Here is a 16,965-nt window from a genome sequence, read left to right on the forward strand (position 1 = left end):
TATTCCAACTTGACAATGACCCTAAACACAGTTGGAAATCTACAAAGGCATTTATGAAGAGGGAGAAGTACAATATTCTGGAATGGCCGTCACAGTGCCCCAACTTGAATATCATCTAAAATCTATGGGATGATTTGTCCATGATCAGCAAACATTAAATTTAACTGAACTGGAGAGATTATGTATGGATGAATGGTCAAAAATACTGCCATCCAGAATCCAGACATCAAAGGCTATAGGAGGCGTCTAGAGGCTGTTACATTTGCAAAAGGAGGCTCAAGTATTGATGTACTAACTCTGTTGGAGTTCCCAAATAAATGCACCTGTCTAATTTTGTTATGATGGATATTGCATATTTTCTGTTAATCCAATACACTTTGTCACTGCAAATACTATTTCCAGAAAGGCATGTTGTATACTAAAAGGAAGTTGCTACTTTGAAAGCGCAACCAATGATAAACTCTCTAAATACATAAAAGACATACAGTAAGGTCCATAAATATTTGGACAGACAACTTTTTTCTAATTTTGGTTCTTTACATCACCACAATGAATGTTAAATGAAACAACTCAGATGCAGTTGAAGTACAGACTTTAAGCTTTAAATTGAGTGGGGTTAACAAAACGATTGCATAAACATGTGAGGCCACTAAAGCAGTTTTATTTTATCACAATCCCTTCATTTCAAGGGCTCAAAAGTAATTGGACAATTGACTCAAAAGCTATATCATGGGCAGGTGTTGGCAAGTCCATCGTTATGTCATTATCAATTAAGCAGATAAAAGACCTGGAGTTGATTTGAGGTGTGGTGTTTGCACGTAGAAGATTTTGCTATGGAAAGACTCTCCATGTAGGTGAAAGATGCCATCATGGTGAAGAGAAACCCCTTCACAACAGCCAACCAAGTGAACAACGCCCTCCAGGAGCTAGGCGTATCGATATCCAAGTCTACCATAAACAGAAGACTGCATGAAAGTAAATACAGAGGGGCACTGCAAGGTACAAGCCTCAAGAATAGAAAGGCTAGATTGGATTTTGCTAAAGAAATAGAAAGGCTAGATTGGACTTTGCTAAAGAACATCTAAAAAAGCCAGCACAGTCCTGGAAAAACATTCTTTGGACAGATGAAACCAAGATCAACCTATACCAGAACGATGACAAGAAAAAAGTATGGAAAAGGTGTGGAACAGCTCATTATCCAAAGCATACCACATAGCTTGGGCGTGCATGGCTGCCAGTGGCACTGGGACACTTGCGTTTATTAATGATACGACACAGGACAGAAGCAGCCGAAAAAATTCTGAGGTGTTCAGACATACTGTCTGATCAAATCCAACTAAATGCAGTCAAATTGATTGGGCGGCATTTCATGATACAGATGGACAATGACCCAAAATACACAGCCAAAGCAACCCAGGAGTTTATTAAAGCAAAGAAGTGGAAAATTCTTAAAAAGTCAGTCACCTGATCTTAAAGGGCATGGAAAGGCAAAGTCACTTGGGGGTGCCAAAATGTTAGGCACCCCCAAGTGACTTTAATCGCCTACCTTTTACCCCGGGCTAGTGCCCCTGTTGGGAGAGAACAGCACCAGCCCGGGGTAGCTGAGTGAGTGAAAAGCCGGAATTTAACAGAGAAGCCGGCTTTTCACTCTACTGTGCATGCGCCTGACTCGCAGGAAGGAGGAAGCGCATCTCCCCAGGTACACCGGGTACAAGGTAAGCGATTAAGGTCACTTGGGGGTGCCTAACATTTTGGCACCAAGTGACTTTGCCTTTCCTTGTCCTTTAACCAAATTGAGCATGCATTTCATTTGTTGAAGACTAAACTTCGGACAGAAAGGCCCACAAACAAACAGCAACTGAAAGCCACTGCAGTAAAGTCCTGGAAGAGCATTAAAAAGGAGGAAACCCAGCATCTGGGGATGTCCATGAGTTCAAGACTTCAGGCTGTCAATGCCTGCAAAGGGTTTTCAACCAAGTATCCAAGTATTAGAAATGAACATTTTATTTCCAGTTATTTAATTTGTCCAATTACTTTTGAGACCCTGAAATGAAAGGGTTGTGTAAAAAAAATGCTTTAGTTGCATCACATTTTTATGCAATTGTTTTGTTCATCCCACTGAAAGTCTGCACTTCATCTGCATCTGAGTTGTTTCATTTAAAAATTATTGCGGTAATGTACAGAAGCAAAATTAGAAAAAAGTTGTCTCTGTCCAAATATTTATGGACCTAACTTTACCTCTACCGAAACTGGACCCACGCAGCACTGCAAAACTGAACAGACCCATAACCCTGGAGGAGGTTAGGGAAGCAATAGCCTCCCTTCAATCCCAGAAAACCCCTGGACCAGACGGACTACCCCCGGACTGGTATAAAGCCTCCACCAAGTTGCTAACCCCATGGCTCCACAAAACCATAGTGCACTAGACCACAATTGATTCCCCCTTCTTCAACAACGCATTAATAGTTGTCATCCCAAAAGAGGGCAAGGACCCCCTCAATTGTGGGTCATACAGAACCATATCTCTTCTTAACACAGACGCTGAAGTCTTTGCAAAAATTTTATCCAATAGGCTCAAATTAGTAATATACATGCAGACCACTCAAACAAGGGCTCCCGTATTGTGGTCTCCTTAGATGCAGCAAAGGCCTTTGATTCAATAGAATGGCCATACCTTTGGGAAACTAAGGGCATATGGCCTGAGTGAACAGTTCATTCAATGGGTGAAGTTACTTTACCAATTACCAACAGAAAGGGTTATAGTCAATGGTTATACATCACCAGAATTCAGCCTATCTAGAGGCACAAGATAAGGCTGCCCCCTCTCGCCGTTGCTGTTCGTCATGGCCATAGAGCCTCTGGCCATCAAAATAAGACAGGCCCAAGGTATCACAGGACTAAAACTTGTTTGATGATGTTTTGCTATATCTTGACAAACGGGGGACTCCCTTAAAACAGTGCTGCAGGTAGTAAATCAGTTTGGCAACTTTTCCGGAATAAAAATCAACTGGCAAAAATCCAGTGTGTTCCCAATCAATGGGGGCATTGATCCCAACAGCTTCCACCCTACTCCGCTTGTCTGGGTAAACTTCTTTAAATATCTATCCTTAAAACTATGAAGGAGAAATTAACAATATGTGCCAATCTACCGCTATCTATCTGGGGCATGATAAATTTGACAAAAATTATTTTCCTCCCAAAATTCCTATACATGTTCCACAACTCCTCATCTCAAATTCCCAAAAACTTTTTTGCCACCCTTGACACTGCACAAACAACATTCCTATGGGCAAACAAATCACCCAGATTTGCCAGAACCAAACTCAGGGCACCAGTCACTGAGGGTGGTCTGGGTCTCCTACATTGGTACCTTGCATTACAAATATACTACATCCAATGGAGGCTTAACCCAGACCCACTCCAAGCCACAATAGCGAGCTCAACAGAGTCACTAACATACATCCCATTCTGCAAACCGACATATCCAATTGTGCTCACACCATACAAAGCTTGGCTCGCTGCACTTAAACTCTGCCACTTGAAACCCCTCTCCTCTCTGCTGGACTACCACTCTGGGCTAACTCCCATCTTCCCAATTTCAAGCATATATCAAACTAGTAGGAGATCCCCTAGCACCAAGAGACCAATTTAGACACTCACAAACCCAAGCAACACTCCCATGGTACTCAAACTACGACATGCCCTCCAGGCACAATTCAGGGAGACCATACCACGCCCAACTACATCCAGAATAGAACTCCCCCTCTGAAGCCCCTCAACCAAAAAACTCACTACAACACTATATGCGCTCCTCCTCTCAACAGTCAAGTCCCCATTTGGGAGAACTTATACAATGTGGCACTGGGACTAGAGATAGATGGTGATGACTGGGTTGAAGCCACCGATAGGATCTATGATTACCTTGTCTCAACTAAAGACAGACTGATACAATTTAAGATCATACACAGACTCCATTTAACCCTCTCTAAGACTATACCGCATGAATAGGCATGAATCAGCCCAATGCCCCAAAGGCAAATTATATGCATCTCATCTGGCAATGCCAGACCATCCAATCCTATTGGGCACAAGTAATGAACTACATCCAAGAAAAAAACCTCCCTCCCAAATCTCCTAACACCCAAGGTATGCCTACTGGAAGTGGTCAATGATCTTACCCCAACAGCCCATATGAAAAGTCAATTTCAAAATCTATTGCTCTATGCCAGAAAATGTGTACTGCTACACAGGATGGCACAAACCCCTCCCACAATAGATAGATGGTTAAATCTCATCAGAAGGCTACTCCCCCTGTTTCAACTGACGTACACTGCCAGGGGTGTCCCCAGAAGTATGAAAAATTTTGGGGGAACTGGATAGAAGCTACTAATTAAACTGTCCTCACATCCCCCTCCCCCAACATTTACGCCCCAGGGCTACAGGACTACCAACCCAAACCAGATTATACGCTAATGTTATTTTAAATGCTATTTTATATCAACATAATCCAGGACAACATGATGTAAAACCACATGTTTATTAGTTTTATATGTTTGTATGTTTCTTTATGTTTAAAAGTGCAAAAGAAAAAGAAAAAAAGCAAAAGAAAAAAAACACCATAAATATCATGACTGAATCCCTATAAGTGCTGTACATAATAAAGTTACTGTCTACTTGGGGCTCTTAATTGAAAATTACCTGCAGCTGAAAATGATTACTGAAAACACCATTAGTTACTGAACTTTCACTGCATACTGTGAAACAGGCCATGAAAAAAGTTCCCAGTTCTAGACTGGGCAGATTCTAACAGTTTTATTGGTACATGAATGGTAGCCCTTTAATCTTAACTGATATATTTTGTGCATAGCAGCTGGTTGGCTGTCAAACTGCTTGCTGTTCCATCCAATTGACCTTTACCCATTTGCACTGTGGGTAGACTTGTCAGAAAGCATATGTGATTGGTCCATGTGTAGCCGCCTTAAAACTTAAAGAAAGCTAATGTCACCAATCAACTGCTATAAACTGCAGCACAAATAGAAATAAAGGATAAAAATTTGAAGAAAAAGATACATTTTTGGCTTTACGGAAGGACCAATACAAAATGATTATGCAAGCACTTCTATAAAGAAGGAGAACTTTTAAGTTAATAAAGAATAGTGCAAGCTTAAAATAAATTGGCAATAGGTGTAGAACATATTAAAATTGGTGAAATCATCGGCACAGCATAAAAAGTCAAAAGGAAGAGCATTGTTGCTGTTTTTAGATACCTGTTTTTAAATAATGTTACCTGATAGTAGTAGTCATCATGGTATGGGTCAGTGCTCTGAAGCTGAAGAAGTTGAATACGGCATACCCATTCCTTTTCCCGTTGCAGCATAAGCCCTGCATAGGGGTCTCTGTGATTAAGCTCCATTTGTGCAGGTCTGCAATTTCGTTCCCCACCAGTGCCATTTACACCTCGATGCTGGCTGAAAGCAGAAAGTTATTACAATAAATATATTAATGTAACATCTGTGTATTTAAATCGTTCATTTGGGTTGAAAAAAAAGACAGAAAGTCCATCAAGTTCAACCCCTCCAAATGTGCACATTTACACAGACATACATCTGTAGATCCTTGAGTAAGGCTCCCAGGAGGGACCGAAACGTTGGACATTTTGTATTTCACCATGTAATAATATACGTTTTTCACCTGAAGAGAGTGCTGATCCTCCTATTAATTATATATATATATATATATATATATATATAATATACACTAACATATCGGCTAACACAATAGCCTTTGTCAAAGTGAATCAAGTCAGGGACCACGAGACATACTACAAGAGAACTGACAGGAATAGCTTCTGACCACTGACAATCTTGCCATCCACCACATTTACTGAGAAACATTCCCTATTCACATCATTACCTTCCAGGGATATCACTTCCACTAGTGTTCAGAGAAAGCCCTAGGATTGCACACAAAAGGGGCTCTAACATCAGGGACATTTTGGTAAAAACAGACCCCCAACAATGTTAATGGTCTAGCCCTCAACACTTTTACAGATGTACAGACTGAACTACTTGCAGACAGATGATTTCCGGTCCCTCATTCAACCATCCACATTCAGGAAAAAGTATACAAACTAAACAGACTGACTTGTCCTTTAAGTTACATTATTTATTTAATCAAATGTCCTTGTGGATATAAGTACATTGGAAAAATGAACACCAACTTTAGGGACAGAATGGCAAATCACCGGACAGCCATCCGTTCTGCACTTTCAGTGGGAAAAGGAGATACACCAGTGGCAGCTCACTTTATACAATTTCAACACACTCCTGCAATCTTCAGATGTATAATTGACCATGTACTTGTCCCTCTTCGAGGTAGAGACCGAGAGAGATAATTGCTTTAAAGAAGAGATTCCCAGGTAAAACACCATAAGCCCTTTTGGTTTAATTGAACTGATTTCATAAATGCTGTTTCTTTAAATGATTTTGAAGCTCTTTCCTCAACAACAATCAGCTTCTATTGTAAATTCTTGGGACTTCCTGTTAGTATTACAGATGTGGACACTCCAATATGTATTTTTTTGTACACTAATTGTTCCACTGGCGTAGAGGAAATAAATGTTTTTTTACCATGGCCACAAAAGCGGTCCCTGAGGATAATTCTTGGTACTTTGCCCAAGCCATATTTGGGTGGTCCTACCAGTTCCAATATCCAGACTGTCTGCAAGCACTAATGCATACCTTGATACCCCATTGTTGGTCTTGATAGGGATCATGAATATTTTTATTGCATTTTCCATGAATCTATGGTGCACATGATTTAAACTTAAGATTTACAAGTACACCCTGGTTAAATAGAACATTCATGGTGCTAAAGGGGTTAAAATAGCTTAGTTGTAGCTACTCTTTAATACAGTGCAAATGAGAGTTCTTAGGAGTTTCCAGCTCCACCTCCTTTTTGGGTCCGCTACAATGCATTACAGTGACGAATGAGCGGTTCTGTTCCCATGGTAACCCGTGTTACAGTAAAAGATCTTACACACTGGAAACCGTACCCGCTTTGTGGCTTGTGTTTCTCCAAATTTCTAGCAATGATGTGCACACAAGAAAGTCCTGTAATAGAATGTATGCTCACACTGGCTTGACACTTCTACTTCTAAGACAGACATTGATTACTATGGCTGCAAGCACTTAATAACAGAAACGGATTACCAGAATACAAGGACACACAATTTGCCTGATTTTGTTTGCATTTCTTCTCTCCTTTTCCTTTTAGTTTCTATGGCTGCAAACACTGAGCAACAATATCTATTTTAATACAAGGACAAACGTATTTGTCTAATTCTATCTTGTGCAGTTCTTTATTTCCTTTTGGATGATGTGACATAACAAGTGTGCTTTGCTACTTTCGGTCTTATTTTATTTATTTAACTTTTTGTTTATCTCACTTGGTGTGTTGTGTCACTCTGGTCATGTGATGTGATGTCAGCGCCTCATTCTCTGCCCACTCATGTATGTATAATATTTATGATTCCATCCACCATGACTAAAGCACCAGTTCCAGCTAATGAAAAGCAGACCCAAAGCATGATGCAAATAGGTAAAGGAACACTAACACCAAAAAATGAAAGTGTATAAAAGTAACTAAATTATAATGTGCTGCTGCCCTGCACTGGTAAAAGTTGTGTGTTTACTTCAGAAAGTCTACTATAATTTATATAGATAAGCTGCTATGTAGCCATGGAGGCAGCCATTCAAAGGAGAAAAGGCACAGGTTACATAGCAGATAACAGATAAAACACTATTGTATTCTACAGAACTTATCTGTTATCTGCTATGGAACCTGTGCCTTTTCTCCTTTTTTCCAGCTTGAATGGCTGCCCCCGTGGCTACACAGCAGCTTACTATATAAATTATAGTAGTATTACTGTAGCAAACACACCAGTTTTACCAGTGCAGGGCAACAGTGCATTATATTTTTATTACTTTAAAGCTTTCATTTTTTAGTGTTACTGTTCCTTTAAACACTGTGACTTGATTCACCTTGACAAAGGCTATTGTGTTAGCCGAAACATTAGTGTGCTCCACTAATAAAACTCACTTTTGCTGCATTAAAAGCCTTGTGAGTGCAGATTCCTTTACATCATAACTTTAAAAATGGTCCCTTTAGTGGAGCTTTCTAAAGACTGGATATATATTTTGCCCCTGCAAAATGGGTTTTTAATGAATAATGAAACTGAGGTAAAACCTGTCAGAACGTTTTTACATTTTTTGCAAAATTGCAATCTATACAAAGAAGTAGAAAACAAATCAGAAACAGAAAAGGGAAAAAATAAATTGTACAAAAACCTGGTTGCATTAGTGTGCACACCCCCTAAACTAATACGTGCTTGAAGCACCTTTTATTTATTTTATTAAAGCCCTCAGGTCTTTTTGGGTAAGGGGTCTATCGGTTTGGCACATCTGGACTTTGCAAGAAGGGATGGGCAAAATTGCCAACATTTTCCAAAAATGTTTTTGTAGGTGGTTTACATGTCCATTAAAGTCTGGGTTCTGGCTTGGCCATTCCAGAATGGCCTCCTTTGGTGAGGTCATTGCTTTGTTGATTTAGATGTAAGTTTTGGGTTGTTGTCATGCTGAAAAGTGTCTCTCTTCATCTTCAGCTTTCTAGCCAATGCTTGAAGGTTTTGTAACAAAATAGACTATTTGGAGCTATTTATGATTCCATCCACCATGACTAAAGCACCAGTTCAAGCTAATGAAAAGCAGACCCAAAGCATGATGCTGCCTCCACCACTCTTCACTGTGGGTATGGTGTCCTTGTGATGATGTGCTGTGTTATTTGTGTGCCAAAAATACCTTTAGCAATTATGGGCAAATAGGTAAACCTTGGTCTCAGACCATAATACATTTTTCCACATGGTTGTAGGAGAAAGGTATAACTTTTTGCAAAGTTTTGCAGGGCTTGGAGGTTTTTCTATGTGAGTAAAGGCTTTCGTCTTGCTACCCTACCCCACAAGCCAGACATATGAAGAATACAACTTATTTTTGTCACATATGGAGAACAACCAGTACTTATTAACTAATTCAGTGCTGTCCAACTGGCATTCCTAAACCTGTCTGACTGCTTACCTTTCTGTAAGATTTAAATGGTATCAGTACTGAGATTAACTGAGCACCCCTGCATTTTTCATACCTCAGATTCAGGCTGTAAACCTCTGTATTATTTATACCTGCAATCCCCCGTATTGTCCACACCTCAGGCTCAGACTCTAAGGCCCCACATTGTTTACCTGTTCACACCTCAGACAGACAGTAGGAGCAGTGCCAGCATTGTGTCACTGTATGTACTGCCTGCCCTATACTGCCTGTGTGTGCACCATACTCTGCCTGACTTATGCTGCCTGTGGGAGGTGAACCTGGCAGCGGTTTGTTCTGGGAGTTTGTTAGCATTTGGCAATAGTCATTATATGGTCCCTAGGGTATGCAATTATGTGCTGAGGGTTGCTGTGCTATCCACAGGTGAAGAGGAGGTGGCATATGGATTTAAGGGTATGTCTTATGACATAATATAATTCACAACAGAGACCTTTTTCCACACACCCTAGCTCTCCAAAATTGAACGCCCGGTGCACACTGCTGGAGGGATCTTGATAAAGAGGCTTGATAAAGGGGCTACTTTGCCTCGAAGCTTTGCACCTCCACAATAAAAAAATTTCTTAAAGGAATTATTCCCTTGTAGCCCTGAGTGCCATTTTGCTTTTTGTTTTTCTAATAATATAATTCATTCACATATGAATAAAGGGGGATATCCCTGCAGTAAACACCAACCATTTGGGTTTTTGCTGCACTACCTCTATTAATGTAGGTATGGTCTTAAAAGCTCTTGTGATAACATGGGTGTGGTTTAAAAAAGGGAGTGGCCAAAACTAAATTCCATTGTCAGCAATCCACAATGTAAGCCAAAAACATCCTAAAGGAACAGCCAAACTTTATCTGAGCTCAATTAAAGCCACCTTGATTATTAAAGGGTGTGCACAGCAACTAAACCAGGTTTTTGAATGCTTTTTAATTTTCCTTTTGCTAAAATGTTTCTGATTTGCTTCCAGCTTTCTTGTATAGATGGAAATTTTGCAATAAAGGTGCATTAAGTTGTGACAGGATTTAATTTGATTTCTTTCTTTTTTATTGAACAAAAACCTGCCATTTTGCAGATTTGTAGACTTTTTATGTAAAGTGTAGATCCTCTTTGGAGTCCCTGCCAGACGCACAGTAAATGGAGGATAGTGAATCACAGCCCTGCAGTCACAAACACAAAGACTTCAGTTCCCTATCAGGTCTGCCTAGCTGCTGACTGTTTCTTATCCTACAGTACACTGTGTGCCGAGTGCTGCTGGCTTGTTTACACTGCCCAGGAAAGGAGGCAGAAGGGCCCAAAGAAATGGGCAGGGATTTTGGTGAAAAGACAAATTTCTCAGAATATTCTTTCTGTATTAAGAGTGTAATGCACGACACATATTTGTTTTATACACAACATGTCTACTTTAATAGAATCTGCCATCAAAACAATACCTGGCAGGGCATTCCACAACCTCACCACCCTCATTGTAAAGTAACGCCTAGGATGTTTTAATGAAAAAAGGGCATATCCTCAAGTTTAAGACCTTATAACAAAGGTGGCAGATTCTCAGTTTGCAGATAAACACAGGCCAAGAATCCATCCCTATGCTTAAATCAGTGTTAAGTCTGTACCTAGAGACACTGTATCAGACCGGGTGCAGGCACACTGGGCAGATTTCAGCTCCAAATAGAAGCATTTTGTGCTGAAATCTGCTCCGTGTGACTGTAGAAAAGAGCACAAATTTATGCATAGGGGTGGATTCTTGGCATGCATTTATCTGCGTATGGGCAGATTCTTGGCTTACCTTTACCCACAGAGCAAGGAACCTCTATGTGTGGCATAAGCTAAATAGATGGCCTTTCATCGTTTTATTTTTACAGGAGAAAACATCCCCTGCTATCTGTCCTTTAATGTAATTGTAAATATTGTAATTCTTCCATTCCTTTTACCAGCCTATTGATATCGTATTATAACTTTAATTGTAATGCCGGTTCTAATGGACCTATACCCCTATTAACCCTATATTCTGATTACCACTCTTACTTGCGGTTTTGTTGGCGCTGGTAAAGCATACGACGGTGCTGTGGGTGCAGGTGAGTTGTATCTGGACGGAACTGCTGCTGTGACCTAAGGGTTAAAATAATCACAATTACAAAGTTCTGAACCGCATACTGACTGTGCAAATTTAACTTCATTCTTTGAAAGCACACTAACCTCATATTTTTTATTTGAGCACCTGGAGCAGAAGGAACACCAAAGAAAGGGCGGAATCCAACCCCTCCAGGCGTCATCATCTGGCCGACATGGCCTTGCAAAAGTTTAGGAGCAACTGAGGCCAGTGTTGGGCCATGTAGTCCAGAAGGACGGGAAAACTGGCTGGGAGACATCTGACCAGCAACCGCTGGCTATATAAACACAAAAATAAGATAAAGCATTAAATGAAGCAAAAAAAAAAAACCCAAAAAACAAAAAAAACATTTCAGTGGGTTACCTGAGCGCCTCCTAAGAGCTGTGCTCGTTGAAGTGGGGATAGGGCAGAAGGGAACGGATGCCTCAGGATGGAAGCTGGGTTGCTCTGCAGAAAATGACTCAACCATAAATATATGAGATAAAAACAGACTTATATACGTACTTATTATTATTTCAAAATTCAAAAAATAAACCATACTATACCAAATGGCAGTCTTCCTCTGATGAAGCACTTAGTGTGCGAAACGCGGTAGGAAGGATAGAGGGTGCCATATAGCATGGGATGTACCTTTCCATTTGGTATAGTATGGTTTATTTTTAGAATTTTGAAATTTGTATTTAAATTCTGAGCCAATAAATGGTTGTGTTTTCTCACTGAACAATGTGTTTTAGTATTCAAAAGTATTATATGCTGATGGACTAGAAAATGCCACATGTGACATGGCCCTAAGCTATATCATAAAGCTAAAAATCCTAAAGAAACAGTTCAATGTGATAATGTGATGATGCCTAACATAATAGCCAGAACACGACTTCAACCTTTACAACTCTTTAAGCTTTTAGCAATCAATAACCAATCAGTGACTTGGTAGGGTGCATATGGTATATAACTGTTCAGTTAGTGTGCTTCTGAATCTGACCTGCATGCTCACAAACTAAACAGTTATATCCCATGTGGCCCTCCCTCAAGTTGCTGACTAACTAAGAGGTTAGAGCGTTTTAGCCAGTGTTCTGGCTATTAAATTACACATCCACTCACTCCAGCCTTAATCGATAACATTTTTGCCTAACTAACTATATTAGAAATATTTTTTAATTTCACACAACCTATTCACCCAGTTTTATTGTGTTACACTTAACTGTTCCTTTAAGTCTACGTAACCTGATTTCAAGTTTTCCCTCATTTTCACTATCATTTGAGGTTCCCCTAATGAATTTTCCTGGTTTACACCATTTTTTGGGGGCCCCTGAAAAACATAAAATGGGGGTTCTACTGTAGTAAATCCAAACTGAATATTTTTTTTACTTACATGGTGACTACTGAATGGAGATGAAGCCCGAATATGGATTGGGTTAGGACACAAAACCTATTTAAAGAAGAACACATTCTGTTACGTTCTGTCAGTTTCTCAAAGTTCCAACTGAATACAGAATACTATTAACCGTAGTCTTCAAACATCAAAAGGTGTGGACAAACTGACTACTAATCTATAAAGTCGAAATTATTCTAAATAGTGCACAGAATAACATATATTCAAAAACAGCTTTTCACATACCAACCATAGGATGCCAGTTAAAACTCGATTTTAATAATCCTTTAAAAGCAACTAGGCCTGACGCATTTTGTGTGCATGTGCACTTAATCATAGGCATACATAGGAAGGAAAGTGCAAGGTTAAATAGTGATAACATTATTACGTCATAAACTGACTGCCACAAATCCAATTATATATTAAAACCCCACCCCCCGAAAAACCCCCAATAATAATGGACAAACAAAGATATCACGTACAAAATTACATTCTCAGCAAGCTTATTCTTTAACAAACTACAATCTAATATATACAAACATGATCAAACATAACAACTAATATCAAAGAGAATTCAGACCTCCAGGATGGGGAGTGCCTTTCCCTGTGGCACACACGTAGGTGTGAAACTTGTACTTCATTGTACTTGTACTCCATTGACTTTAATAGCATGGTCAAAGGAAGGGTCTATAATATGTGTATGCATGACAATTGTAATACTCATCATGTTGTCTAATTAAATGATCACAATGGGGGTTACCCTACTCTGCCATTAAAGGAACAGTAACACCAAAAAATGAAAGTGTATAAAAGTAACTAAAATATAAAGTGCTGCTGCCCTGCACTGGTAAAAGTTGTGTGTTTACTTCAGAAAGTCTACTATAATTTATATAAATAAGCTGCTGAGTAGCCATGGGGGCAGCCATTCAAAGGAGAAAAGGCACAGGCACATAGCAGATAACAGATAAAACACTATTGTATTCTACAGAGCTTATCTGTTATCTGCTATGTAACCTGTGCCTTTTCTCCTTTTTTCCAGCTTGAATGGCTGCCCCCGTGGCTACACAGCAACTTATTATATAAATTATAGTAGTGTTACTGTAGCAAACACACCAGTTTTACCAGTGCAGGGCAACAGTGCATTATAATTTTATTAATTTAAAGCTCTTTCATTTTTTAGTGTTACTGTTCCTTTAAGTGCAGAATGCAGTTGGACACATTGTTTCTAAGAGCAGTAATAGTCCTGTGTCTAGACACTTTATACAATGTAGTGAGGGCAATGTGTCTTATTTGCAGATACAACTAATTGACAGTACTGCCAGATGAGACAGAGCAATATTTCTGCAAGATTATTCTGCTCTGAAGTTACATGAATTTTTTTTTTTTTTTTTACCAGGCACCTGGAGGTCTATTCTATTTTTGATATCAGTTACATACTAGATTGTGGTTTCCTCAATAATGTGATTGTTGTGGATGTAATTGTGTATTTGATATCTTTATCTTTGGAATATCCATCTCCTGTTACTAAAAGAAGCCCTTTGGACACATGAATTGGACTGTGTGGCTCCCACAGGACTGAATGGAATATTGCAATTGAACAGATTTTTAACAGAGAGATGAAGTGTCTTAATTAAGATGTTAGGTATCACAATGTTTTTGAATAATCCTTCAAGGTTTCTTAAAAATAATGTGGAATCTATAACACACAAGAGTCGGTAGGAAACAACATGTGGTTGGGTTAAAGGAACAGTAACACCAAAAAATTGAAGTGTATAAAAGTAATTACAAAATAATGTACTGTTGTTGACCTGCACTGGTGAAAGTTGTGTGTTTGACTAAGAAAGACTACTATAGTTTATATAAACAAAGCTGCTGTGTAGCCATGGGGGCAGCCATTCAAAGGAGAAAGGTCACAAAATAAATAACAGATAAAACACTATTATATTTTACAGAGGTTATCTGTTACAGTTAGGTCCATAAATATTTGGACACAGACAACTTTTTTTTAAATTTTGGTTCTGTACATTACCACAATAAATTTGAAATGAAATAACTCAGATGCAGCTGAAGTTCAGTCTTTCAGCTTTAGTTCAGTGGGGTGAAAAAAAACCGATTGCATAAAAGTGAGAGGCCACTAAAGCATTTTAACACTATCCCTTCATTTGAAGGGCTTAAAAGTAATTGGACAATTGACTTAAAGGCTATTTCATGGGCAGGTGTTGGCAAGTCCATCATTATGTCATTATCAATTAAGCAGATAAGGGCTCTGGCACACGGGGTAGATTAGTCGCCCGCGATTAACTCCCTGTTCGCGGGCGACTAATCTCCCCGAGTTGCCTACCCCTGCCATCCCACCGGCGAACATGTAAGTCGCCGGCGGGATGGCAGACGCGGCGGGGCGATTTGCGGAAATCGCCGAAAAAGCCTCGCAAGTCTTTTTCGGTTTCCTCAATAATGTGATTGTTGTGGATGTAATTGTGTATTTGATATCTTTATCTTTGGAATATCCATCTCCTGTTACTAAAAGAAGCCTTTTGGACACATGAATTGGACTGTGTGGCTCCCACAGGACTGAATGGAATATTGCAATTGAACAGATTTTTAACAGAGAGATGAAGTGTCTTAATTAAGATGTTAGGTATCACAATGTTTTTGAATAATCCTTCAAGGTTTCTTAAAAATAATGTGGAATCTATAACACACAAGAGTCGGTAGGAAACAATATGTGGTTGGGTTAAAGGAACAGTAACACCAAAAAAATTGAAGTGTATAAAAGTAATTACAAAATAATGTACTGTTGTTGACCTGCACTGGTGAAAGTTGTGTGTTTGACTAAGAAAGACTACTATAGTTTATATAAACAAAGCTGCTGTGTAGCCATGGGGGCAGCCATTCAAAGGAGAAAGGTCACAAAATAAATAACAGATAAAACACTATTATATTTTACAGAGGTTATCTGTTACAGTTAGGTCCATAAATATTTGGACACAGACAACTTTTTTTTAAATTTTGGTTCTGTACATTACCACAATAAATTTGAAATGAAATAACTCAGATGCAGCTGAAGTTCAGTCTTTCAGCTTTAGTTCAGTGGGGTGAAAAAAAACCGATTGCATAAAAGTGAGAGGCCACTAAAGCATTTTAACACTATCCCTTCATTTGAAGGGCTTAAAAGTAATTGGACAATTGACTTAAAGGCTATTTCATGGGCAGGTGTTGGCAAGTCCATCATTATGTCATTATCAATTAGGCAGATAAGGGCTCTGGCACACGGGGTAGATTAGTCGCCCGCGATTAACTCCCTGTTCGCGGGCGACTAATCTCCCCGAGTTGCCTACCCCTGCCATCCCACCGGCGAACATGTAAGTCGCCGGCGGGATGGCAGACGCGGCGGGGCGATTTGCGGAAATCACCGAAAAAGCCTCGCAAGTCTTTTTCGGCGATTTGCGCGAAATCGCGCCGCCGCGTCTGCCACCCCGCCGGCGACTTACATGTTCGCCGGTGGGATGGCAGGGGTAGGCAACTCGGGGAGATTAGTCGCCCGCGAACAGGGAGTTAATCGCGGGCGACTAATCTCCCCCGTGTGCCAGAGCCCTAAAAGGCCTGGAGTTGATTTGAGGTGTGGTGCTTGCATGTGGAAGAATTTGCTGTGAACAGATAACATGCGGTCAAAGGAGCTCTCCATGCAGGTGAAAGAAGCCATCCTTAAAGGAACAGTAACACCAAAAAATGAAAGTGTATAAGTAACTAAAATATAATGTGCTGCTGCCCTGCACAGTAAAAGTTGTGTGTTTACTTCAGAAAGTCTACTATAATTTATATAAATAAGCTGCTATGTAGCCATGGAGGCAGCCATTCTAAGGAGAAAAGGCACAGGCACATAGCAGATTACAGATAAAACATGATTGTATTCTACAGAACCTGTTATCTGCTATGTAACCTGTGCCTTTTGTCCTTTTTTCCAGCTTGAATGGCTGCCCCCGTGGCTACACAGCAGCTTATTATATAAATTATAGTAGTGTTACTGTAGCAAACACACCAGTTTTACCAGGGCAGGGCAACAAGTGCATTAAATTTTTATTACTTTAAAGCTCTTTCATTTTTTGGTGTTACTGTTCCTTTAAGCTGCGAAAACAGAAAAAACCCATCCAAGAAATTTCTACAATATTAGGAGCTGCAAAATCTACAGTTTGGTACATCCGAAGAAAGCAAGCAAGCACTGGTGAGAATTTAGCAACGCAAAAAGATCTGCATGTCCACGGAAAACAACAGTGGTGGATGATCGTAGAATCATTTCCATGGTGAAGAGAAAACCCTTCACAACAGCCAACCGAGTGAACACCAC

The 16,965-nt window shown here is 39.7% G+C and overlaps 1 protein-coding gene across 1 annotated transcript in view; it reads right to left on the reverse strand.

The window, feature by feature from the left end:
* Window positions 1-16,965, reverse strand: part of patl1 (protein associated with topoisomerase II homolog 1) — a 94,807-nt gene that overhangs the window by 40,508 nt on the left and 37,334 nt on the right. Inside the window, exons 6-10 of the mRNA NM_001102823.1 lie at window positions 12,621-12,677; window positions 11,612-11,695; window positions 11,335-11,525; window positions 11,164-11,247; window positions 5,288-5,468 (exon numbers count right to left, since the gene is read on the reverse strand). Coding sequence (NP_001096293.1) covers window positions 5,288-5,468; window positions 11,164-11,247; window positions 11,335-11,525; window positions 11,612-11,695; window positions 12,621-12,677 — 597 coding nt within the window. The remainder of the gene's footprint in view (window positions 1-5,287; window positions 5,469-11,163; window positions 11,248-11,334; window positions 11,526-11,611; window positions 11,696-12,620; window positions 12,678-16,965) is intronic.

The sequence above is a fragment of the Xenopus tropicalis genome, chromosome 7 (genome assembly GCF_000004195.4).
Source record: "Xenopus tropicalis strain Nigerian chromosome 7, UCB_Xtro_10.0, whole genome shotgun sequence".
In the NCBI taxonomy this organism is placed as follows: domain Eukaryota; kingdom Metazoa; phylum Chordata; class Amphibia; order Anura; family Pipidae; genus Xenopus; species Xenopus tropicalis.